At 38.4% G+C, this 26,557-nt stretch overlaps 1 protein-coding gene across 4 annotated transcripts in view; it reads left to right on the forward strand.

Moving 5' to 3' along the window:
- The window catches only part of DET1 (light-mediated development protein 1 / deetiolated1 (DET1)), a 70,931-nt gene that overhangs the window by 39,769 nt on the left and 4,605 nt on the right, over nt 1–26,557 (forward strand). For 3 of the 4 annotated variants that reach the window (XM_010248010.3, XM_010248012.2, XM_010248013.3), the window contains 6 exons: nt 3,014–3,187; nt 6,098–6,166; nt 6,343–6,399; nt 6,543–6,623; nt 6,717–6,881; nt 7,207–7,302. In XM_010248010.3, the coding sequence (XP_010246312.1) occupies nt 3,014–3,187; nt 6,098–6,166; nt 6,343–6,399; nt 6,543–6,623; nt 6,717–6,881; nt 7,207–7,302 (642 nt within the window). The remainder of the gene's footprint in view (nt 1–3,013; nt 3,188–6,097; nt 6,167–6,342; nt 6,400–6,542; nt 6,624–6,716; nt 6,882–7,206; nt 7,303–26,557) is intronic. The other variant, XM_010248011.2, reaches the window with a different exon arrangement.

The raw sequence follows: 26,557 nt of genomic DNA on the forward strand, positions 1-26,557 counted from the left end.
GTTCGATTTCAAAGGATTTTGACCCAACTATTGCAAATCTCTTTTCCATGGCCATTGAGTACAATTCGAGTTGCTTCTCACAATGGCTGGATAAACTAGTGAACCTAGAGTAGTGAATGTAGAAAAAGGGGGAGAAATTTGTAGTTGGATAAAGTAGGAACCTAGAAATTGAAGAGCAGCCGAACAATTCTCAGATTTCTAGGACAATCCTGGAAAACTTTTCAAGCTTGTAAAGGACAAAGGAAAGGTCAGAAGAGAGCTCCACCTTATTACGATTGTTCCTGAATCTGTAGAAGGTGGAGATAAATAAAGGAGAGGAAATAAAGGGAAAGTGCCGGCTGACAGCTGTTCCAAGGTTTATATAAGGAGGAAAGCTTATCGAACAAGACATTTAATAGAAGAAGGAAAAATCCAGGATGATGATGGATCTTCTGATGAAGCTAAGAGTTTAAGTGAGTCAATTGGGAGGAAGCTTAAGTTGATGAAACCCATTGAATTGATAGGACCATTGACTTGAACAAAGTGGTTGATACAGCAGCGGATGTAGGTAAAGCCTTGGATTTGTTTGTGTTGGGAGGTGACTCCTTTATGAGAAAGTTGTTTCAAGAGTTGGAGGAACACTACAAGATGCCTTAAGGATGGTTCAAAGTATCGATACACCTTTTTGTATCGGTACTTTAAACAATACTCCTTTTACTATTTTAGTTTTTTTTTTTTCAAATTTCAGTTTTAAACATATTTTTATATATATTATGTGTTTTAAAAGCGCAAGGCGCACAAAAAAAAAAAAAATGCAAGGGGCAATTTACACTCGAAGCGCAAGGCAAGGTGGCGCCTTTTTGAAGCAAGGCGCAAAAATTCAAACTTGGGTTTGTTTGTGTTGGGAGGTGACTCCTTTATGAGAAAGTTGTTTCAAGAGTTGGAGGAACACTACAAGGTGCCGTAAGGATGGTTCAAAGTGTCGATACACCTTTTTGTATCGTTACTTTAAACAATACTCCTTTTACTATTTTAGTTTTTTTTTCAAGTTTCAATTTTAAACATATTTTTGTATATTATTAGTGCTTTAAAAGCGCAAGGCACACAAAAACCAAAGAAAATGCAAGGGGCAATTTACACTCGAGGCGCAAGGCGAGGTGACGCCTTTTTGAAGCAAGTTGCAAAAATTCAAAAAATGCCAAAAAAATAAAAAAATATTAAACATAATATTAATAAAAAATATAAACATAAGTTTTAAAATAAATGTTCTAAAAAATGCATAATCTAAAACTAAAATACATAAACATAACATGTAAAGCATATTCAAATGAAATTTTAAAAATAAAATCAAACATATAAAACATTTTCAAGCATGTAAAGCCCACAATGTCTTTTTTTTTTTTTTTCTCAATTTTATTACTTCAAGTAGCTAATGTGATGTAAAACATATTGCATTCCTGATTCTATGAGCAACCTTTGTACCAAGCCTCTCGAGGCAAGCCCAAACAAGTCCATGCTAGGATCTTAAATTCTTAATTCTCACATAAAAATAAGGATTTTATAATTTTAATTACCTTTTAAGAAGATATTTTATTAGGATGAATGGATGAACAACATTAGCAAATAGGGGGGGTTCGCGGAGCTTCAGTGAGCAAGCGACTATTTGTTAATGTTGTTCATTCATTCATCCTAATAAAATGTCTTCTTAAAAGGCAATTAAAATTATAAAATCCTTATTTTTGTGTGATAATTAAGAATGTAAGACCCTAACATGGACTTGTTTGGGCATGCCTTGAGGGCTTGGTTGGGGGTCTAGGGGCGGAGCCCTCGGCCTAGCAGCTAGGTTCAAAAAAAAAAAAAACAAAAAAGCGTAGACATTTAAAAAGGAGCACGCCTGGGCTTCACTAGGCGCATCAGGTGCACCAGGTGTGCGCCTTTTGAAAGTGTTGCGCCTATGACCTAGGTGAGGTGCATACCCTAAAATGTGCCTCACCTGTGCGCCTAGGCATGCCTTTTGAATCACTGTATATTATTTAATAAAAAGCAAATATATTATTTATTAAATAATAATTAAATACAAATAAAATATTAATATCATATAATTGAAGTAATAATAAAATACTAACATATTAACTATGAAATAATAATACACTAATTCTAAAATAATAATAACAAAATATAATAAAATAATAATATATTAATAAAGTATTCATAAATTAATGATTAATACTAAGATATTAATTATTAAGTACTAATAAAATAACAACCATATATTCATAAAGTATTAATAAAGTAATAATAAAATAATAAATAGACTAAGACAAAATTAATAATTTTCAGTTGATCCAATTCCAACTTCAAATGAACCAAACAACAACACTTGGATTCGATTCCAATTCCCGACTGAACCAAATAGGCGTCAGGATTAGGTGATTCCGATTTCAATTCTTGGGGATTCTGGTTATAATTCTGATTCTAGTCCTGTCTGCGAACCAAATGGACCCTTGGATGGTTCAAATGGCTCTCAAGGGACATGCAGCTTGGAATCTGATGCGTAATAATTTGGGCTAATAGTTTGTCTAAACAAGGGGCTAATAATAGACAGCAATTATTTTGGGCTGAAATGTAAAATGTAAAATTTCATAGTGGGGTGACTGGTGAGATAGTTGGGGCCATGCTCACATTTTCTCTTTATTTATAATTGCAACGACTGGTTGTAGACATGGTAATGCCATACATGCTTGGCCTATGAGAACAAAGGTTGAAGAAGATATATTGATAGTAATTAGGTGGATGATCGGAACAGCATCATATTGGACAAGGCATACATGTATCATTATTCCTTCTGTGTGACAATGTTTTATTTCTCACCAGTTCATTTTCTCATTTTCAGCCTAAAATGAAAAAAAAAATGAATAAATAATCTTCGTGGTGCGAGTTTATTATTCCAATTTTCAGTTTGGTTGGTAAGAGCATTTATGGTATACTAGCCTTTAATCTTCTCTGGTGACAGTTTTTAACTGTTATCTTGCAGTGCATGGTGTTTGTGGATAAAAGTAAACAGCATGATTTATCTGCAAATCAAGTTGAAAATGGTCTACAATCTCACCAGAATATGCCAGGAACACCGTTCTTGAGTGGTATCAAGCAGCGGTTACTCTCATTTATCTTCCGTGGAATATGGAATGAAGAAACGGATCATACCATGGTTAGTTATTGATATCTATATCCAGTTTATTTGAATCTGAGCCTTTAAATAGATATCATGAAATAATAACAACCCAGATGATCTCAAGCATGCCATTTGATTATATTTGATATACTGGCACATGTAAAAGAAAAGAGTTGCTTTCTTTCACATGCATGGTTGAGTATCATCTATGCAGCTTCAAATAATCTGGGGCTTTATTGATCGTAAATAACAGATGCTGGATTAGGTATGCTATGAAATTTGATTTGAGATTCATGTCATCCTTGTTTTTGGAGCTTTGGCTTCCCTTGATACATTTTGCTATGATAAATTTGTATATCTTGTCTCTTGGGATCGGTGAGTCCACACATGCTAACATCATTAAAGAACTATGACATTGATCTGATGAATCGGGAGCATAATATGGTCCTATTATTTCTCTTTTTTGATGAATTATGGTCCTATTATTTCTTATCACCAATATGCTGATGATACTATTAATTTTCTGAATACATTGATGGGGCAACCTTGTTTGAAGACTTTAGGTTAAAAATTTGCCAGTATCTACCAGTGATTGAATGACTTGGAAATCAAAAGTTCACTCTCTAGAATGATTGTATTTTTACTAATTTGCTTAGAGAGAGAGAGAGGGGGAGGGGGAGGGGAAGACTAACCAAGTAGGTAATTTCCCTTGCACTTATTTGGGGCTTCTGATTAGGCTAAAGATTCACCAGTATCTACCAGTGATTGAACGACTTGGAAATCAAAAGGTCACTTTCTAGAATGTTTGTATTTTTGCTAATTTCCTTAGAGAGAGAAGGGGAAGCTGGGGGGGGGGGGGGAGGGAGAGGGAGAGATAGAGGTTGCCAATTTGTCTTGGCAGAGAGGGGTTGATCCAATAACTAAATTTGCAAAAACCTTAGGACTACTTGGCACTCCTTCACTTCACCTAAAAGTTTACAAAAGTAAAAGTGGAGATGTAGGTACAAAGAGCAAAAAGAAGGTAAATGATTTGGAAAGACTAAAATGCACAGTGGACTATGATAAAGAAAAGAGAAGAGACGTTAGGAACCTAAAATTACTAATTCATTGGTTTGAAAGGATGTCAAATCAAAGAGTGAAGTTGGGAAACAGTTGCATAGCTGGGATTAGTATGGATGGGAATGAGTTGTGAAGAATTGCTTTGGTATTGAGATGCTCATATCTGAATGGCCAATTAGATACCTTGGTCTTCCCTTGGGTGGTAATTTAAGGGCTAGTGCCTTTCAGCATTCAATGATAGATTGTCTAAGAAATTGGTTGCTTGGAAAAGGAGTTATCTTTCTATAGGTGGGAGAATTATGCTTATTAATTCTACCTTAGCCAACCAGTGCAATATATGTCAATTTTTAAGTTTCCTGCCTTGATTTCTAGAAGGTTAGAAAAATTGATGAGAAATTTCTCATGGGAGCTAGGAAGAGCCATCTTGCAATTGGGGTTTAGACATTTAGTTTGCAGGATAAGGGAGAAAGGTGGCTTAGTAAGGGTTGGGATGTTGGGGTGGATAGTTGAGCTACTCTTGTCTCTCTTTGGATTTCAGTTTTGCCTCCTGTTTTCCTTAAATATATTACATTTGATGCATCTTGTGGTAACAGAGTCAAGTTCTAGGGAGATCTTTGGTGGGGGTATAAACCCCTCAAAGATTGCTTGCTGATTTGGAATCAGTGTTTTAAAAGGCGTGGGAGGCGTATGCCTGGAGGTGTGCCTCCAGGCGAGGCGCCCCCAAAATGCCCTGAGGCGTATGCCAGAGGTGCTGACACCTCTGAGGCATACGCCTCAGGTGCAAGAGGCATACGCCTCATATGCTTTTTTCACGAGGCGTGCTAGAGGTGTACGCCTCATGCGCCCTAGTGATATGCATCTTCGTTCTTCTTAATATAAAAGATTTTTATTAAAAATAAAGAAAAATGAGATCCTCCTTCCTCCTCATCCCCCCTCCTCTTAAGTAGGCTTACGCCTCTTACGTTCTGAACTACACCTCACACCTCTAGGAAGTGGAATGCCTCGCGTCACGCCTCCACGTTTTAAAACATTGTTTGGAGCAAATTTCTCAAGCTATTTGGAAGAGAGTGAGTTGTCTTAGGTTATCTGGCTGGCTTGTTAGGTGCTTGGCCAGTTAGGGGGGTTCAGGCAACATAGCATTATTCTTTGGAATAGCTCCATTTGAAGTCTGCTGGTGCTTATGGAGGGTGGGTAAAGATGGCATTTAAAATATTTTATTGGGCATCCCTTGGCTGATTTTGAGATAATGTAATGTAGAGGTGGTCTATGGGAGGTCAATGGGTATAGTCTTGCTTCAACATCCAACAAAGAATGCTCTGGATCTAGGGGGAAATCCAGAGAATAGTTGCTGGTTTTCTTCTAGTAGAAGAGAACTACTTGAAAGTAACAAAGAGAGAAGGAATCATGTGTTTCTCCAACATTGATTTCAAAAGAAGAAAAGTAGCTAACTAGCTATTGAGAAGAACAGAAGTTTATGTACTTGTTATGTGTGTGTGTGTGATTTTTCTGTTTTTTGTTCTCCATCTCCAAACCACAAGAAGCTGATTTGCATCTCAATGCAATGACACAACTTCTTTTAATATGAACTGCTGTGTTTAAGATGTTCTATATGGTATTATGGTCCAGTTGCTGAATTTCATATTTTCCATATATATCTTCAGTATTTCCCTTTTTTTCTGTTCTTTTTTTTTGGGGAGGGGGAGCTATGCTGACTGCTTCTATTATTTGTTTGATATGAGGTGGTACCATATGATCAATTTGACATAACATGTTCTATATTTTGTTATTAACTATTATTCTGTTATCTTCTAATTATATATTTGACCTCTATGCTCTGATTCAAGATTCATGAAATTGAATGGCTACCCTGCATTCTTGTTTCACCAGAGGGTTCAATGTCTAAAGAAGAAGTTCTATTTCCATTTTCAAGATTATGTTGACCTGAGCATGTCGAAGGTAGGATTCAGATTTGAGTTACCACACATATTGCTCTTCTGCTCACTGCATTGAACTCTTCTTTTCATGCAGGATTACCTTGTTTTAGATTTCATGATGCCCATATATATGTATTCTCTTTATCCTCATCAAAGATTATGTTCAACATAAATTGACTATACAACTAACTTGGACAGGTACAATTCTTAGACCGGCATCACCTGCTAATCAAGTTCGGTAGTGTAGACGGAGGAGTAAGGCTTACTGGTTTACGTCTTTGTTCTTCCTGCTTGAGTTTCTTTTATTTTTATAATTTATGATTTGGAAAGGGCTTTGTACCATTTATGAGAAAATATTGGTAGAATGCAATATGATAATTTTATACTGCCAAAATTAGGTATCACGAAACACTGATCACCATCCTGCATTCTTTGCTGTATATAACATGGAGACAACTGAGGTTATTGCATTTTATCAGGTATCTTTTGGTCTTCAACTGATCTTGATGGTATTTTTTTTTTTTCAAATGGGACTTATAACCTCTCTCAAATTTATGTAATATTTTCTGCAGAATTCGGCAGATGAGCTTTATTTCTTGTTTGAGCAGTTTTGTGACCACTTTCATGCAACATCAAGAAATTTATTGTACATGAACTTCATATCATCGCATTCCAATAACATCCATGCTCTTGAGCAACTTAGGGGCATCAAGAATAAGTCTAGTAGCTTTTCACAGGTAAGTTATTGGAAAGCAATAGCATTCATGGCCTCTTATTAAAAGAAGGTAGTTTTAACCATTATAGAGTTATATATTTATTTATTTCCTCATCCAGATGCAATAATGCAAGCAGGCAATATTACAAGAAGTGTTTTTTGTTATTGCTAATTGAATATTCCAGTTAAAGATTTATGACAAACATCAAATGGAGGTTTTGCTTGTAATACAGAAACACCTATGACAAAAACATTTTCGTGAAGATAATATATATATATATATATCTGTGTGTGTGTGTGTGTGTGTGTTGGAATATTTGTAATTACTCTTCCAATGTCTGTTGCAGTTTGTGAAGAAGATGCTCACCTCATTGCCCTTCAGTTGTCAGTCACAGAGTCCGTCTCCCTATTTTGATCAATGTCTCTTCAGATTTGATGAAAAGGTTCAGTGTTATATTCTTGGTTTTCCTTTACTGTTTTAATAGAGTGAATTGGGTATTGATTCGTTATTCTTTGCGAAGCAATAGTTTTGTTACTTGTTATACTGGAGTTTCATATTCAATTTCTTCTAAGCACTACTATAAGCTTGTATAACTCAACTTAACTCAGCCTTAATCCCAACTATTTGGGATTGGCTATACAAATCCCTTTCATGCAGCCCATGCATCTGACCATTGTCTTGAATTTTTTTCCTGGTTGTGTTTTTATCAATCATTTTCAGGGAGGATTCTGTTGGCAAGTACATACTAAGGCATTCCTTGAAATCTGTTAGGAGTGTTAGTATATCTATTATAATATAGGTAGCAGGGGTATTTATGTCTTCTTTATTTTACTAAAGGAGGATAGTTTAGTCCATTCCTTATCTTAAGCTATTTAATCAACTTGGCAGATTGGGGGAGGGTTCGTTTTCTCTTCTCTAATTTGTTTCTTTCTTCTTTCTCTTCTCTTCTCTTGTTTCTCTTGCATCCTTTCTCTTACTTTGTTTATATTGTTGCTGCTATTTCTGGCTTATCACAGGTTACTTTCATGATATCAGAGATGTTGTCATTCGACAATTTTTTTTTTTGTTTCTTTTTATTTAGTGTTATTGGGGCCAAAGCCCAACAGTTTATGTTTATTTTTATGTTATTAGCAGCAGCCTCCCTATTAAGGGCATATTGGTCATTGTATTCTCTTTTATTTAATAAGTATATAAGCTATTGAGTGGGGCAGCCAGATCAGTTATTGGCTTCTCCCATCTCGTCTTCTCTTTCGTCTCTTGTGTTCTTGGATACATTTTTCCTTTTTTTTTGGAAAAAGGTAAAGTAATTTATTCAGAATAAAAGAAGATTACAACAAGGCCCAGACTACAAGATCTACCTGGGCACAAAACAGATTACAAGTACATCCATGATTTAGGGCAAAATAAGTGAGATACATTCTGATTTTTAAACTCCTCATTCACTGACACCCAGGAACAAATCTTACCCACCGCTTTCTGCACTACCTCTTCTGGGCTTTTAGATTGATCACAGAAGATTCTGTTATTTCTTTCAGTCTAAGTGGACCAAAGAACAACATACAGAATGGTATTCCAAACAAGATTTCCTTTTTTGCCAAGACCCTCCATTCTCCAACCCATTAGCAGCTCCTTCACAGACTTAGGCATAGACCAACAAACCTCCAACTTGAAAAAATGTCCCCAGATTGAAGAGGAGACCGGACAGTGGATACACAAATGCTTTGTAGATTCTGCACAATTTCCACATAAAACACAAGAGGGGTCAAGAAACTGAACATCCCTTCTCTCCAGGTTAGTCCTAGTTAAACATTTATGCAGAGCCATTGTCCAAACCAGGAAGTTAACCTTGGGGGGCCAAGTTGGATTCCAAATCTGCCTAGTAGGGAAGTTCTCCCGACCTGAACTGCACATCTTAAGAAAAAGGGATTTAACTGAGAAGCTACCATCTGCATTCCACTTCCAAGATCATTCATCTTCCACACTCAAATCAATTCTCTAATTTTGAATAAGCCCCAACAGATCCACATACTCATCCACTTCCCAATTCAACAAGTTCCGTCTATAGAGAGGAGTCCAAGTGATAGAATCCCCAGAGATGCAAATGTTATCAGCAACTGAAGAATCTTGATTCACTGCAATTTGGAATAGACGAGGAAAGGCTTCAGCCAAGGGACCCTCCACACATCAGGGGTCCTTCCAAAACTTGATTCTATCCCCTTTACCGACCTTAAAACTGATCCCATTCATAGAAAGAGTGCTGTACTTAGAGATGCCTGCCCAAAGAGAATTACCCCCAAATGGAAGAGGATCTAGAGTTCCCCAATCACCCCATACCACTCCACACTTTTGCCGCAATAAGACTCTACCATGCATTCCTCTCAGAAGCAAATCTCCATAGCCATCTACTGCGAAGAGCAGAATTAAATTCTTTCAATTTCCTGATTCCCAAACCACCCACATCCTTAGGAAGGCAGACTTGCTCCCAATTGACAATGTGAATTTTCTTCTCATCTTCCCAACCCCTCCATAAGAAGTTCCTTTGGAGCTGTTCCAACCTCTATGCTATTTTGTTTGGGATTGGAAAGAGAGAAAGAAAATAGGTTGGGAGGTTGGAAAGGGTACTCTTAATCAATATAACCCTAGCACCAAAAGATAAATATTTTGCCTTCCAAGAGGCCAGCTTCTTCTCCATTCTCTCAATGATTGGGCACCAAATTGAGGAGGAACAAAATTTGGCCCCAAGAGGCAGCTCCAAATACTTTATCGGGAGGAACTCAATATGACAAGCCATCACTTGTGCACAGCCATCCAAATTTGATACATGGCCCACTAGGATGATCTTACTTTTACTCAGGTTGACTTTGAGGCCCGACACCACTTCAAACCAGCTCAGAATTCCAAGCACTGTGTCCAACTGATGCAGAGAGGCATCCACAAAACAAAGAGTGTCATCTGCAAACTGAAGGATGTTAACTTTCTCCTTTCCTGGGGAGATAGAAAATCCATAAGCCCGAGTCTGCAGCCTTCTTACTAAAAAATGTAAGGATTTCCATAACACAAATGAACAACAAAGGGGACAGAGGATCACCCTGCCTCAGTCCCCTAGAGCTGCCAAAGAACCCCGTAGATTGCCCATTAATTAGGATTGAAAATTTAGGGGTCTTGGTACAAACACTGACCCAGTTTCTCCAATTTTGTCCAAAGTTCATGCATTCCAGCACCTGATCCAAACAGTTCCAGTTGATGCAGACATATGCTTTCTCAATATCAAGTTTACAAACAACCCCGAGAATGCCCTCTCTTCCCCTAGAGTCAATTAACTCATTGGCAATTAATTAGGATAAATTGTTCCTTTTAGCCTCTTGTGTTCTTGGATACATTGTTCCTTTTAGCCTCTTGTGTTCTTGGATACATTGTTCCTTTTAGCCTTCTTTTTCTTGAGGGGGAGATGTTTCATGTTTCTTTGAGGGTGTTTAGGTGTGTATGCTTTGTCCATATCCTTAGTCTTCAATGCTCAAAACTAGATCCTGAAGCAAAGAAGTGTATATTCATTGTGTATGTAGGAAATCAGAAGGGCTATTGTTATGATTCAGTGTCAGGAAATCGGTATGTCACTATGGATGTCACTTTCTTTGAGTCCACACTTTTCTTTTTAAGTAGTCCTTAGGGAGAGTATTTTGGGGGTGAAAATGAGCAACCCACACCACTTCTTATTCCAACTCCTTTACCTACTCCATTGTTTGACCCAATTGTACTTTGCCCACTCTATTACATCTTACTTCTCAGATTTTTACGAGTCAACACCTATAACAGCACAAAGGGGTTGGTTTCACAGCAAAGGAACCCACACCACTTTCCATTGACTCATATGAGATTCTAGGTTCGATTGACACAGACTCAGGTATGCCTTTTTCTTCCATTGATGTTTTAGTTCTTGTTGATACTACACCTTTACCTAATATTATTGCAGATGTCCTAGACCTTCCTATTGCACTTCAAAAGGGGAAGAGAAAGTGCACAACCCATTGTATCTCACATCATCTTTCCTATAGTGGGTTATCTCCCTATACCCAGGAAGTGAGGCTATATCCAAACATGAGTAGAAGGCAGTTATGCAAGAGAAAATGGAAGCCTTGATTAAAAATCAAACATGAGAAGTTGTGGATCTACCTGATGATAAGGAGACAGTTGGTTGTAGATGGGTCTATATTGTGAAGTACAAGGCCGATGGAAGCATAGAAATGTATAAGGCAAGGTTGGTTGCAAAAGGGTATACTTAGACCTATGGGATAAACTACTTGGAGACATTTGCACCAGTGGCCAAAATGAGTTTAATTTGTATTCTCTTGTCTCTAGCAACTATCCTTGTTGGCCTCTCTTCGAACTTAATGTGAAGAATGCTTTTCCCAATGGAGATTTGTAGAAGAGGTGTACATGGGCCTTTTAGCTATTTTTTTTATTTTGATGTAGGTAAAGGAAAGGTATGCAAATTAAAGAAATACTTGTATGGTTTGGAATAGTCACCCAAAGCTTGGTTTGATTGGTTTAGGGGAGCATTTATTGGTTTTGGATACACTCAAACATAGTCAGATCATATCTTGTTTGTGAAGGGGATATTTGGTGTCAGTGCTAGTATATGTGGATGACATTGTAGTCATAGGGAATGACTTAAGTGAGATTGATGTCTTAAAGTGGAACTTACACCAAGAGTTTGAGATTAAGGACATTGGGGAGCTAAGGTATTTTCTAGGTATTGAAGTGGCAAGGTCCAAACATGGGATCTTCATAGAGGTGTAAATTGGGTTGTGCCACCCGCGACCCAGCATGAATTTGGACCGCCCTGACACGACAGTCCATGGGTCGTGCTTGGCCTGACACGACGTGTGGGCCATGTTGGGCCTAGGGTTTTAGGTCTGCAGGCCAGGTTGACACGACCGAGCCGGCTATGCCGCCCGTGGCTCGGCCCGTTACGGCTCAACACAACCCATATTAATTATTTATATATATTTATTTTATTTATATATAATATAATATATAATAACAATATATAGTATATAATATATTAATAAAATAAACAATTATTTTTAATTTTGTTATGCTAATTTATTAAATTATTGTATATATAAGCAATTGTATACATCAAAATTCATATAAAATTAAAATTTTAAGTTTTTTTCAATTTTTTTTAGATAAATAACTTTGGCTTGGCTTGCGTCACGACATGGGCTTGCATAGGCTTGGGCCGTGGGCCGTGCTGGGCCGAACCCCCAAGTTATCCCAGGGGAGGGCGGCACAACCTGTTTTACACTTCTAGATCTTCATTTCCTAGAGGAAGTATGTGTTGGACCTACTACAGGAGGTAGGAAAACTTGGGAGTTAAATCGTTTAATACACCTATTGATTAGAATCACAAAATTAATGGTTTAGATGGTGAGCTAGTCAAGGATGTTGGGGGGTATCAAAGATTGGTGGGCCGATTGTTGTACTTGTGCATGGCATGACCAGATATCTCCTATGTGGTTATTAGTTATTGTGGTGAGCCAATACATGCATGCCCCATGAGATCAACATTGGGAAGCCATTGATAGGATACTTGTCTATTTGAAAAGGCACCTAAGCAGAGGGATATTGTTTGTATGGACACTTGAAGCTGGAAGCTTACATAGATGCGGATTGGGCATGGTGCCTAGATTATAGGAGATTTACATTAGGAGTTTGCACTCTACATTAAGTGCAGAAGCAGAATATAGAGTTATGGCACATGGTGTTTCAAAGTTTCTCTAGTTTTGGTCCTTACTAGGAGAGTTTAGAATTAATGTAGAGGAACCTATGATGCTATATAATGAAGAAGCGATTAACATTGCCCATAACCTAGTTTAGTGTGATAGGACAAAGCATTTAGAAGTTGACAAACATTTCATAAGAGAAAGGGTGACATTTGAGGAAGTTTGCTTGCCATATGTTTCATTTGACTTATAACTTGTTGATGTACTCACCAAGGGGGTTGCAAAAAAGAAGCTTAAACATGATCTACACTAGTTGGGAATGTGTGACTTTTACTCGTGACTTGATGGGGAGTGTTGAGATTCAACGATGTTGGGTATTGTATTGGACAAACTTGTGGATATAGATACAGATATGCTTTGGAAGCGCATGGATATGAATGAAAAATATTGGAAGGCTTGGATATGCTAGGAAAACACACATAAATTCAATAAATACATTAGTGCCACTAAATTTAAAATCAAAAAAATACATAGGAAATGTATGGTTTAATGGTGTATATGAAAAAAATGTTACATTAATATAGCGGGATGCATAAATATCATAGAATTTTATTGATAATGCATTAATCAAGAGCCCAAGACACGTAACATATGCACATATTATATTTTAATTATTATTTCAATTATTCTCTATTTATTAATATTTTTACTTTGTTACATTAACAGAAAAGTCAACCAAGTATTAAATTCTCAAGTGTAAATTAAAATATCAATTAATAATTTATAAAATTGTAGATTTGATAGATTCTAATTAATATTATATTCTCAAATATTTTGTAACATTTTTTTATTTTTGTAAATAGATTATATGTTATTATTTAATGCAATGTAAATTAAAATATTTATTAATTTATATATATTAATTTTAAGTACTAAAATAATTATTCTATTTTTAATGTTTTACTTGTATAAATTTCTTAAGATTAAAATCGTCTTTTGATTTTAATTTGGATTTGATAGATTATTTATCTCATCAGTTTATAAAATATTAATTTTGAATATTATTCTTTTTAATTTTTAATTGGATTTGTTAAACATAAATATGTATTATTTATTTGGATTAGGTGTAGATACTAAATTTAATAAAGTTATTTTATTTAGTTTATTAACATAAGACTCAAGATGTCCTAGTGGTTTAAGGGTCGATTTAAGGTTAAGGTGCAATGTGCATTGTGTGAACTGGGTTTGAATGAAAGGGATGGTAGGATCCATCGTATGGACGCCAAAACTGTTGCGGAATGGGTGGGCGAATTTCAAAAATTTCCTACCTTCCAACTGGGAATCGTATTCCCTGATTTTAGAATCAAATTCAAGGATCCTACTTGTACCAAACCAAACCAGATTTGAACCAAAAGAGAAGGGAGTGATTATACCTGATCCAGAGAAATAATATCTCCCAAAGTTGGCGTTCACGCCTAAAGAAAACACCAAGATCTGCTCCTGCTGAAGATGACACAGCAACTGTGGAACAGAACCAGTAGAGTGTGTCCTACGCACTGAATCCTTCACAAGAATCCTCCGGAAACAATGAGCACCGAACTGAATCAGCCTTTCAGCAAAGACTGATATCAAGAACTCTTTCTTGATCTTTCCCTCTCAGAGAAATCGAACTGGTGGTGGTTGGCGGCGGCTGATGGAGAAGAGAACTAGAGAAGAAAGTGGCGAACTGCTTTTTTCTTCTCTAGGGTTTCTGAGATCCAATCTTCAGAATGCAGGTGTGTTCTCTGCGAAATCCCTTGGGTTCGAATTCATGTAATGTGAATTAGGGTTTCCTCCACTTGATTAAGAAAACCTCTTAATCATATCAGGAGTTGCCCTTATCCAAATCTGTATTTGGATTAGGACTCTTCTTAATCTTATCTACAGAATAGATAAGCTTTTGGGCTCATCATAATCTCAGATCTACCCCCTTTTGTGACTGATCAAATCAGCCCAGTTCGAAATGGGCTTTAGGCCCATTAAGTAATAAGTGCTCCATAGTCTTCCAAACTGTTGTTCAGTTGGGCTTCTTTGTATGGCGTGGGACCCAAGCATTGATCTACAGACCAGCCACATGGGTTCGACCCAGCCTCTGTTACAAGGCCTATCTGAATTCACTGGGAAGCCCAGTGAACCCCCTGAGCCCATCACATGGACCCTATGGGCCCAACACTTACACTAAATGGTCCCTGGGCCAAGCCATCTTATAAAAACCCAGGGACTGTGGGCAGATGCAAGATTAGCCCATCAGGTATTATCCTAAATGGCCTTGCACTTAACCTCTCAGCCCATAATGATCAAGCACTGCCCGACAAGAGGACCTCTCCCTCGACTGCAAGGAACAGTGCTGCACTCTCTACTCATATGGATCCCGGGAATTAAAACCATTTGCAAACAAATTTGAAACCATACATATCTATATATCATATATATAAATATTGCAAAACAAAATTCCAACGATTGAAATCAACTGCCGGTAGTTTGGTTTCCATCTGAGAGAGTGCATCCCCGATCATTACCTTTGTCCGACAAAGGGGCTGATCCCGTCACTATGATCACCCACTCAGATGAATTCTCAGACTGTCCCAACATACCCAGATTTTGACCCCCGCTAAGGATCTCATTGATTGGTAATCAAAGACAGCCCGATCCGATACCTAGTGCAGTACCATAATCGAGTCTAGGGGTCAGGTGTAACATTCCAGTTTTGCCTATCAATCTCCAAGGTCTAGGGCAATACTGGAAATCTGGTCCGGTTCAAGGGCTCAAGTAATCCTACACTGCGTGTGCCTTGGGTCTCACCCTGGCGGCTGAGACAAGCCACCCCAACAGTTGGTAGCACACTAGTGTCAACCTTGGCTGGATAAATCTCCCCAGACTTATCCAACGGCTGTGAACATTTAAAACCAATACAAGTCTCATTAAGTGTCCAGTTTTAGGGTCTTACACAGAAGTATACCACACAACATGAATCAAACATGTACTTTATTTATTTACATTAAATATCAAAAGTACATCAAAGTCGATTGAAGCTAAGGGCATTACAAAAACTGTCCAACATTGAATCCCTCTATTGTCATTTTTTTAGTAGGATGCAACAACTAGTTTGTATTGGTGTGTATCGGTCAATACAATGTGATTCTAGTCAACACACATCCATATCAGCCCAATACGTCCTGATACGCATGATCAGTAGGATACACCAACAATTATAGCATATCTCATACCAAATATGGTCGATACTGATACGATACACCCCATATTGGACGTATCATATCAATATTTCAAACCTTGGTTATGGGTAAAGAAGTCTTATCTATCTAAGCTACACTATATGGTTGTGGGTGTGGTTCAAGTTTGAGTTTTATTCTTGATATAGTAAATTTGGATACGACATTTAGTCATTCATGGAACTACCTCCATAATGACGACTTTGCACACAATATCCTCACATTTAAAATAGGTTTGAAAAATGCTAGTGTGCCTTCAATCACCTGTCTTAGTAGGAGTGGACAAAATGCATATCATAACACTAAGGTGGTGATCATCAACATGACCTTGGTCCTCTCCAAATTTAGTCTTACAAGATTCCTCTAAAGACTCAACAACTTGATCAACATCTTTACCCTCAAAAGACTCTTCTACATTCATGCTCATGGTTAAAGTTTGACTTGGACAATGTAAAGCAACATGTCCTTGACCACAACAACTAAAACGTTGAATGTCAAATCCTTTCTGTAGTGAACTAATAGTAGTGTTAGTGTTAGTTCTTTGAATATGATTGTTACTACCACTAGACGTTGTTGGTTCTGACTATGCATGCCTATTAGTCCTTTGAAAAGACATTGACTTGGACACGGATTTGGGTGCTTGGGTCTCTTTAGTTTGGGAAGACATGTTGAAAGGTAGATAACTTTTGGAACTTTTCAAGCTCTAATGCCTTATGGTAAGCCTCTTCTGTGGTGTCAGGAGAATGCAGATTCATGCTAGACAGTGTATGCCCTTAGCTCCAATTAGATAGATGTACAAATACATTTATTGTAATTGAATAAAAGTACATTATTGTTTCATGTTAACATTGGTATGTTTCTGTGAAATTACCCCTTAAACTGGACATTTACGACACTCGTGTTAATTTAGAATGTTTTTAGCTGTTGGATAGACTTGGGGAGTTTATCCTGCCAAAGCTGGCATTGATGTGTTGCTAAAGAAGTTGGAGTAGCTTGTCTCAACTGTTAGGGTTAGACCCAAAGCACATGTAGTGTGTGTTTGATTGAAACACTGAACCCAGACCATTTTCCATTTATGCTATAGACCTTGGAGACTGATGGGCAAAACTAGTAAGTTACACATTACCCCTAGACTTGATTATGATACTGCACTGGGTGTTGGATTGAGTTGTCTTTGATATGCCAATCTGTGAGATCCTTTGTGGGTCAAAACCTAGGTATGTTAGGGCAGTCTGAGAATTCACTTAAGCGGGTGATCATAGTGAGAGGATCGACCCCTTTGTCGGACAAAGTGAATGATTAGGACTACATTCTCTCTAATGGAAACCTAAATTGCCGGCACTGGATTTCAACTGTGTTTGAGATTTGGTTTTGCAAAATATATTTATATGATATGTTTCAAGAAAAATGTTTGCAAAAGGTTTTAATTCCCGGGATCCATTTGAGCAGAGAATGTGACACTGCACCTTGTAGTCAGGGGAGAGGTCCTTCCCTGTCGAGTAGTATTTGATCATTGTGGGTTGAGAGGTTAAGTAATTCTCTTTTTAGTTCAGGCCTTAATCCATTAATGAATTTGGTGAGAGTTCATTGTATTGAGGATAAGATGACCAAGCCCCGTAATGATCAGTTAACGTGATGAGTTGCTCCATTGTTTTATTTCCTATTTTATTTGAATGTAACAACTCTATCTAATTCAGTGATGTACTTGTATTCGAACTACACAACTTGTGTTTATAAATACCAAGGTTCTGGGTGGAGCTCAACTACCAAACCTCATTGTTTTGTTCATCCTTCTTGTACTTACACTTGGTATCAGAGCCTCTCTTAAGCATGTCATCCACCAACAATGCCAATGGCTCATCCATAGGAGCGGTTAACAGTAATACAAGCCATGTGTTACTACCTTCTTTTAGCACAAGTTCTCCAACCTCCATGCCGAATGCTATTCCCTATTTATCCATCAAATTAAATAGGCAGAACTACTTTTCTCCATTCTCAGAGGAGATGGGTATGGTCGAATGAAAACTGTCACCACCTCTAGAGGAGATTGATGATCCAAATGATTCATCCAAAAAATTTCCTAACCCAGATTATGATACATGGTACCAATTGGATCAACTAGTGTTGAGATGAATCGTTTCTTCACTAATTGAAGGTGTGCTTGGACAAGTTGTTACCATCTCTTTTTGGGGAGAAGTATGAAGTGCATTAGAAGATTCATTTGCTTTATGGTCAAGATCAAGAGTTCTCCAATTGCGCAGACAACTTCAAGGCCTAAAGAAAGGTATTCTCTCTATTTCAGACTATGTATGGAAGGCTAAGAGTATTGCTGATAACCTCTTAGCTGTTGCTGAACCCGTGTCCAAGCAAGATCTAGTGCTATATATATTGGCATGCCTTGGACCCAATACGAATCAAATATCACTACAATCACTAATAGATTTGATATTGATAAACTTCGTATATTTGATATTATTGGGCAACTCCTCAGTCATGAGTCATGGTTACGAGATCAAGGCATACAACCTAGTTTTGGTGATCAAGTATCTGCTAATGTTGCCTCCTCTGGCAACAAGAATACTTTCCACCCACGATGTAATATCTTAGCATGGTAGAGGTAGAGGGGGACGTGGCAATTATGGTGATAGATAGGGCCGCGATCGTGGTGGATGTGGTGCTAACTATAGTATGCCAACTTCGCAATATTCCTGGTCATGGTGTCTCGAAGTGTTAACGCTGTTTTGATCTCAACTTTTTGGATGGTGAATGTCTGTCCTTCTCAAACACCAATTCTGACCCAATGGCTTTCCATATTGAACCTTTCTCTTAATTTGATCTAAGCTTGGTGTCGGGTTCGGGAGCTACACATCACATCACCTACGACCTTGAAAATCTACAATTTCAATCAGATTATGATGGGTTTGATCAAGTTAAAGTCGGTAATGGTGCAGGTTTGGAAATTAAAAATGTTGGATCTTCTTTATTGTCTTATGATAATCATCAATTTCAAATAAATAGTATTTATCATGTGCCATCAATTATAAAAAATCTTCTCTCGATTAGTCGCTTTACCAAAGATATCAATGTTATATTTGAGTTTCATCCTTTTTTTGTTGAAGGATCCTATAGGGATAGTGCTTTTCAGAGGACCTAGTAAAGGTGGACTCTACTAGTTTCCCAGTAAGGCAGGCATCACATCATCATCATCACCATCATCTTCTAGTGTCATTGCTCTTGTTGGTGAAAAGGCTATGGTTTAGACTTGGCATTCTCGGCTTGCTCGTGCATCACTCAAAGTTGTTTAGGGTATTCTCACTCGTTTTGATCTTCCATATTGTGGTTTGTGTCAATTAGGCAAGGGTCATCGTTTACATCTTTCTTTGTCTTCTACTTCATACAATCATCCTCTTGAGTTGATTTATATAGATGCATGGGGACCAACCCCAGTTGCTTCCGATAAAGGATTATATGGATGCATATTCCAAATTCTCTTGGATTTTTCCCATGGTTCACAAATCTGAAGTTTTTGACATCTTTATTAAATTCAAACATCATATTCCAAACGACTCACAGCCTATTTAGTCTCTCAAGGCATTGGCTATGGTCTCACTTGTCCCCATACGCATGGGCAGAACAACACGATAGAATTAAAACATCGGCATATGATAGAGTCCACCCTCTTCTTACTATCTTCCTCATCTCTCCCTCGTAACTTCTAGGCTGATGTAGCGTAGATTGCAGTATTCTTGATTAATAGGCTTCCTACGCTTACATTAAAAGGGATATCTCCTTATGAGAAGCTGTTTGGTCATCCCTCAGATTATTCTCTCCTCAAGACCTTTGGGTGTGCGTGTTATCCTTTTTTGTGCCACTACAACAAACATAAGATGGAGTTCTGCTCCACACTTTGTATATTTTTGGTTTACAACTCTAGTCACAAAGGCTATCACTACTATGATATCAAAACGTGCCGTGAATATGTTTATAGACACATGTTTGATGAACAGTTCTGTTCTGGACTTCCCTCTTCCCCATCAAGCACATCTCAACCATCAGAGGGTGTCTTTCTTGACTCTTCTATGGATCAGCAGTCAGCTCAGCGGCCCCGTTCACCTGGTCCAATTGAAGCTTCCTTTGTTGCACCGGCCCACAGCTCTGTAGCCGATTCACCCCCTTCCTCTAGATCAATAAGCACCAGACTAGTCCTGGAATTGCTTGATACTACATCAGTTGTGCTTGCCCCAGCCCATATCATTCTATGCTGACGAGATCTATGTGCTCAAGTCACTCCAGTGCCTCTTTGGTTACTCGTCATCCATTGCCGTATTGTTTTACATTTTAGATAGCCGCCATGGACGTTGAGCCCACTCTTACAACCAAGCCTCTAAGCACAAATATTGGTGTGACACAATGTCATCTAAGTTTGGTGCACTGTTGACTAATGGAACATGGGAGCTTGTTCCATAATGATACCTCTATGAATCTGGTGGGCTCCAAATGGATCTATAAAATAAAGAGGAAATCAGATAGGATTGTGAATCGCTACAAGGCCAGTTTAGTGACCCAAGGCTTTACTCAATTTCTGGGTTTAGACTTCTTTGACACCTTCAACCTTGTGGTGAAACCCACCATTGTTCAGACTATCTTGTCCATGGCTGTCACACGTGGATGGGATGTTCATCAACTTGATTTTGATAATGCTTTCTTAAATGGGCTTGTCACTGAGAATATATTCATGCGTCAACAAAGAGGTTTTGAGGACTCGGGTTGCCCCACTCATGTTTGCAAACTTGTTAAGGCACTATATGGTCTTCATCAGGCTCATCAAGCATGGTACTCTCACCTCAGCTCCAAGTTGCTTACCCTTGGTTTTCGTGCCTCACAATGCGATCCTTCCCTCTTCATTTATTCGAACGGTGCAGTTTGTGTATATTTTCTGGTTTATGTCAATGATGTGTTACTTATTGGTTCTTCTACCACCTTGGTTCAGTCTCTCGTGTCTAGTCTCTCACATACCCTCAAATTGAAAGATCTCGGTTCCCTACACTATTTTTTGGGCTCAGAGGCCTACCAAGATGCTATTGGGCTTTACCTTAGTCAGTGCTGCTACATACTTGATATTCTTCATCGAGTTGGGCTTGAGGGTGCCAAGCCTCTCTCTACACCGACGGCGGCCTCTACTAAATTGTCTAAGTTGCAAGGTTCCCCATTGGTTGACCCCTCTTAGTACCGTAGCATCGTCGGTGCCTTGCAATACCTTACCTTTACTAGACCCGACATTAGCTTTGTCGTGAATAAGGTATGCCAATTTTTAAATGCTCCCTCAGATGAACACTGGTTGGTTGTAAAACAGATTCTACAATACTTGAAACATACATATGGATCATGACTTGTTTTTCTCCTCCACATCGACCATGAAATTAATTGCCTTATTAGACACTGATTGGGCCAGCTACTTGGATGATTGCCGCTCTACCAGTGGATATTGCATCTTCCTTAGAGATTTAATCCTCAAATGGGCGCTGCTGGTGCACTACACTTTGTTGATCAATTGGCTGATGTTTTCACCAAGCCCTTGGCTTCACTGCAGTTTACTTCTTTTGTTAGCAAGTTGCATGTGCATTCTATACCCATTCACTTGAGGGGGTGTATTGAGGATAAGGATAAGATGACCAAGCCACATAGCAATCAGTTAACGTGATGTGCTGCACCACTGTTTTATTTCCTGTTTTATCTGCATGTAACTCTGTCTAATTCAGTGATATACTTGTATTTGAACTCTACAACTTGTGATTATAAATAGCAAGGTTCTGGGTGGAGCTCAACCACCGAACCTCACTGTTTTGTTCATCCTTCTGGAATCATTTGAGAAATTCTATTCAGCTATTGGGTGTTTCCTAATCTCTGTGAAGGTCTTGTTAGTTGGGTGGATGATTCAAGGAATGTCCAAGAGAGGGAAAGCTTGTTGGGAGGTGGTTCCTCTAGCTGTGCTGTGGGCATTATGGTTTGAAAGGAATAGTAGAACTTTTGAGCAGAAATCGATTCCGGAGAAGGTGGTGATCAATTTGGTGGTTGGCATGTTGAGAGCTTGGCTGTCAACTCTTACATGTTTCAGTCCCGATGACCTCTTGTCCACTTTCTTGATATATAAATTTTTTTGGGGGGTGCTTAAAGGAGTTTCTTGTATAAAATACTTTTGTACAAAGCACAATACTTGTATATATATTTTTTCTCAGTTAATATATTTTAGGGAGAATGACTGATCAGCCCAGGGTCAGAATTTATAGGCTCAAAGTACTGTCGGGGTAGGTGCCAGCTCAGAATTGATGCCAATTCACGGGCGGGTGTTGGTGCATAGAGTGTGGGTTGTTGACCATTTGAATGTTTATAGCTCTGCAGTGGAAATCAGAAATCTGCATTGGGCAAATCCGTATTTCTCCGTATATTTTATACTTCTCTCAAAATGAACTTGGTGAGAGTTATCCATTGTTCTTCCCTTGTATCACATTTCATAGACAAGTCCTTGAATTGGTTAGGTAACCTTTATGTGGGAGGATGTTTTTCTTTCAATTTAGCTTTCATTTCAGCCCACAAAGTGATGGGCGCCTCACCTAGATGCTCAATGTTCCGTTGGACTCCTCGCGAATAATGCTTGGCAGACCCTATTAGCTTTATGTTGGTGCAACAAACACATTGGGTACCAGACATGTTATACTGGCCAAAGTAGTCTTCCATATCTGCTAACCAATCTAGGAAAGCACTAGGGTCTAATCTACCATCATAGATAGAAACATCCAGTTTGACCTTACTTTGTGATTTCACCACCCTCTGGGAGATCTTTTCGGTCATCTTGAATCCTACCTTGACGACTTGGAGAGGACTGGCTATATCTAGGATGATCCTCAAAATCACTCTCGAAATTCATTCTCATCAGCTAATATTCTTGTAGGTTGTTGGTATGGCACCCACTGCCTAACACCTAATGGGATTGCATATAAGCATATCCTGAGTTTGCAACTTGACTCTCCTTGCCCATTTTCATTAACGGTTGATGGATCCTTGTAGGTTGAGTTGGAAGAATGCCTGGTTGTTGAGAACTAGAACTAGGGGTTGCCTATTTTCATAATTATGCCCTATGGTACTCTTGGGGATCATTCCTTGAGTCTTCAATAGGACAATTGCGAATTGACACATATATTTGTTTCATTAATTCAGTCTTAGAATCTTTAAGGGCATTTATATCTGAACTAAGAGTTTGTATTTTTTCTTCAAAAAATTCTTTTGTTTCTTCTTGGACTTTGGTCAAGGCTTCTTGTCTCTTGGACAGGGCTTCTATCCTAGTAGAAAGTTCAGCATTGGTAACCATAATGATAGAGTATTAAGGAAAGGATAATAGAATGAAAGTAAAAGGATGCAATGTCAATACAGATAAAATATCACAAATAAGTAATTAAAACTCTAAACTAATGCAAGGCACTCTTAGAAAATCTAAAATTCTAAAGGAAACTATGCTAGGCTCATGCAGAATATAGGTGTTTGATATATATAGGAAACAAGTATAGAAATAAAGAGGCGTGCCTTTTTTTTGAATGAAAGAAAGATGAAGGTACGCAATAATATGCAGGTTATTGATGGTAAGATGGCTACCTATATATTTTCGGCTTTCACAGGATTGTTAAGGACCTTATAGCAATGACCAGTTTACTCAACAGATAAAGGAACTAATCCAAAACCCAAATGGAGGAGATATACCTTTCTGAAGTCCCTGAAATTACCTTCCTATTCAACTGTGATGTGTTTTCTGGATTCTGGCCAGAACTGAATACTCGATCCTTTGGGCCGGTGACCTCTAACGTTTTAGGATTCAGCTACGACAAATGATTTCTCAGGCCTCCTGATGGTTTGTGTGTCATTGGTAAGTGGAAGTGTTGGTCCAAGACAAGGGCCTGGAGGCTTGGTGCTTCAGTTGCGGGAAATGAATACAACTTCCCAAAGTTATTTTTCTACCCAAGAAGTTGTTTCTTCTGCTACTACACTACGTTCTTTTAATGTGAATTAGCGGATGGTTCAGGTTATAAGGTTGGGTGACTGGCATGGAACAGAAAAACAGGGAAGAGATTAAGAGAATAAAGGATTTGAGGAGAAAGAGAAGAGAAGGGAAAGAAAGATAAAACAATGAAGGGGACAGGGGCGGTGCTGATTGTAATTTTTCAGCTGTAGCAACAGGAAAGGGAAAAGAAAATAGAGAAAGGAAGAAGAAAAAACAGAAGAGGAAAGAAAAAAGAAGAGAAGAAATAGAAGAAACGAAGAAGGAAGAGTGGGAGAGAAAGAGGCAGTGGGAGAAGAGAGGGGAACAACAGGAGAGGAAAAGTGATTGGGTGAGATGGCACTGTTAAGGTTCTTTTGCTGAAAACAGAATAGGGGAAGGAGAGGAAGAAAGAAAGGAAGGAGAAGAAGAAGAGCTGCAGCTGCTTTGGTTCAGTGATTGAGTTGGGCAGAGGCATGGGACTGAGCCTTGGCTCTGATACCAAACTGATGCAGCACCACCTGTTAGAAGAAAGGAGGAAGAAACAAGAGGAAGAAGAGAAGCAAGAGAGAAGACAAGTCGTAGAAGAGAACTTGAAACTTTTCTATTTCTGAAAACATAATATATCCCTAATACATATGTTAGCCTTTATAAGAAACTTAAGATTGAAAATTACTAGTAAACCCCCACTAAATATAAAAATGACAAGTAACCACATACTAAAAGGAAATATTACAAATTTGTAAAGAGACTGGGCCGAATGGGCTCTAACAGCCTCTCTTGTAATATCTTTTATGTTATGTTGATGGGCCACACTTAATGGGCCAGTTATTCATTCTTGTTTATTTCCTTTATGTAACTGCCAAGCTGGCCGCCCACTTAAGGGCATACTTGTCATCATTAATTTTTAGATCTTAATAAAATAGGGTTAGAGGAGAATGGAGATTTAATGACTCCTTCTCTTACCTCTTCTCTTCGCCATCTTCTTCTCTTATACAGTTTTTCAGACCTATTTTATTCTGCTAATCACTGAATTTAAACATTGATATTAGAGGACTGATTTTGCCAAGAAGTGTTGTTGTTCTGCTGCTGCCCGAAACCCTAGCCGACTAGAGATTTTCGAGGTTACCAGGAAAGGTGAAGCTCGGGTGTGGCGCTCTGTGCTTGGAAGGTATCTTGTGACTGTTAAAGGAGGGCGGTTCAGATTTGGAAGAGTTTGGGTTAGTCTGGTAGGTGCGGCAGAATCTTCTCTCTTCCTCCCATTTGTTGGACGGAGCAAAACCCTAGTTTTTCAAGCACCCAAGTTCTGGTTTGGCTTCAAGTAAGTTTACATAGTCAATTTTTTTTGTTCTTTTATTTCCGTTTGATTAATGGAGACATACGGAAGTGAGTTCAAGCAGGTGCCAGTTTCTGGACCGGCCTCAATAGATTCTGTTTTGACTGGTGTGACCACAATGAAGCTAGATGGGACGAACTATCTTGCTTGGGCACAGTCTATAAAAATCTATTTTTGTAGTAGAGGAAAACTCGGGTATCTCACAGGCAGTAAGGTGAAACCCGAAGAGATAGACCCTGAATTTGAAAAATGGATGCAAGAGAACTACACTGTTATATGATGGTTGGTTAACTATATGCAACCCCATATAAGCCAACACTATCTCTGGATGTCTTCGGCCAAGGAGATATGGGCCAATGTAATTGAGACCTACTCACAGAAACTGAATGTAGCCAGAGCGTACAAATTGAAAAGTGATGTGAAAAACCTGAGACAAGGGGAGAAGAGTGTGGCAATCTACTACTCTATACTAAAATCCCTATGGCAGGAAATTGATGTTATGGAGACAGTGGTATGGGAGAGTAAAAAGGATGCTGAAATGTATAGAAAGTTGGTGGAGAGAAATAGGGTGTTCGAGTTTCTCACAGGACTCAACCCTGAGTTTGATATTATCAGACAGAATATTTTGGCCAGGGATGAGGTTACTCTTTCACAGGCATATGCTATGATAAGTAGTGAGGAGAGTAGGTGGCAAGTTCAGTTGCAGAGTCCACCTATAGAACATTTTGCACTTGCGGGAATGAAACCAAATGGCCCTACTGAGAAGAGAGAATAGGTGTGTTAATATTGCAAGAAACCACGACATACAAAGGACACCTGTTGGAAGCTTCATCTTGGACTTCTCCCTGATAGGTTTAAAAGCACTAATAACCCTAAGAAGGGCAGTCAGGTGGGAAAACCCAAGACTGCCAATGCTGCTACATTACCTGAAGGGAAAAGTAAGGAGAGTGAAGAGAAATCAACCATTGAACACTTGGCTACAATGAAGCTGGATTTTGAGAAGTATGGGAGACTCCTAAATCACCTGGAAGCTATAGTTTCTTCAGCTCACCCTTCCAACAGTACACCATCCTCATCGGCTTTTGCTCACTCAGGTACTCGTGCTTCTGCACAGCTTCAGGTAATCATAAAATCCCTTGGATTATCGATTCCGGTGCATCAGACCATATAGTCTATCTAACCTTTTTTGCTCATATCACCTTCTCTCTGGGAAAGAGAAAATATCCCTCTGACACCCTGTTCTTATCTTTTGTTCTTCATGTCCCTAATCTTAACACAAACCTCTTATCTGTTAGTAGCTTAACAAAATCCATGAATTGCAACATAACTTTCTTTCCCAC

The sequence above is a fragment of the Nelumbo nucifera genome, chromosome 1 (assembly GCF_055504915.1).
Source record: "Nelumbo nucifera cultivar China Antique chromosome 1, China Antique-T2T, whole genome shotgun sequence".
NCBI lineage: Eukaryota > Viridiplantae > Streptophyta > Magnoliopsida > Proteales > Nelumbonaceae > Nelumbo > Nelumbo nucifera.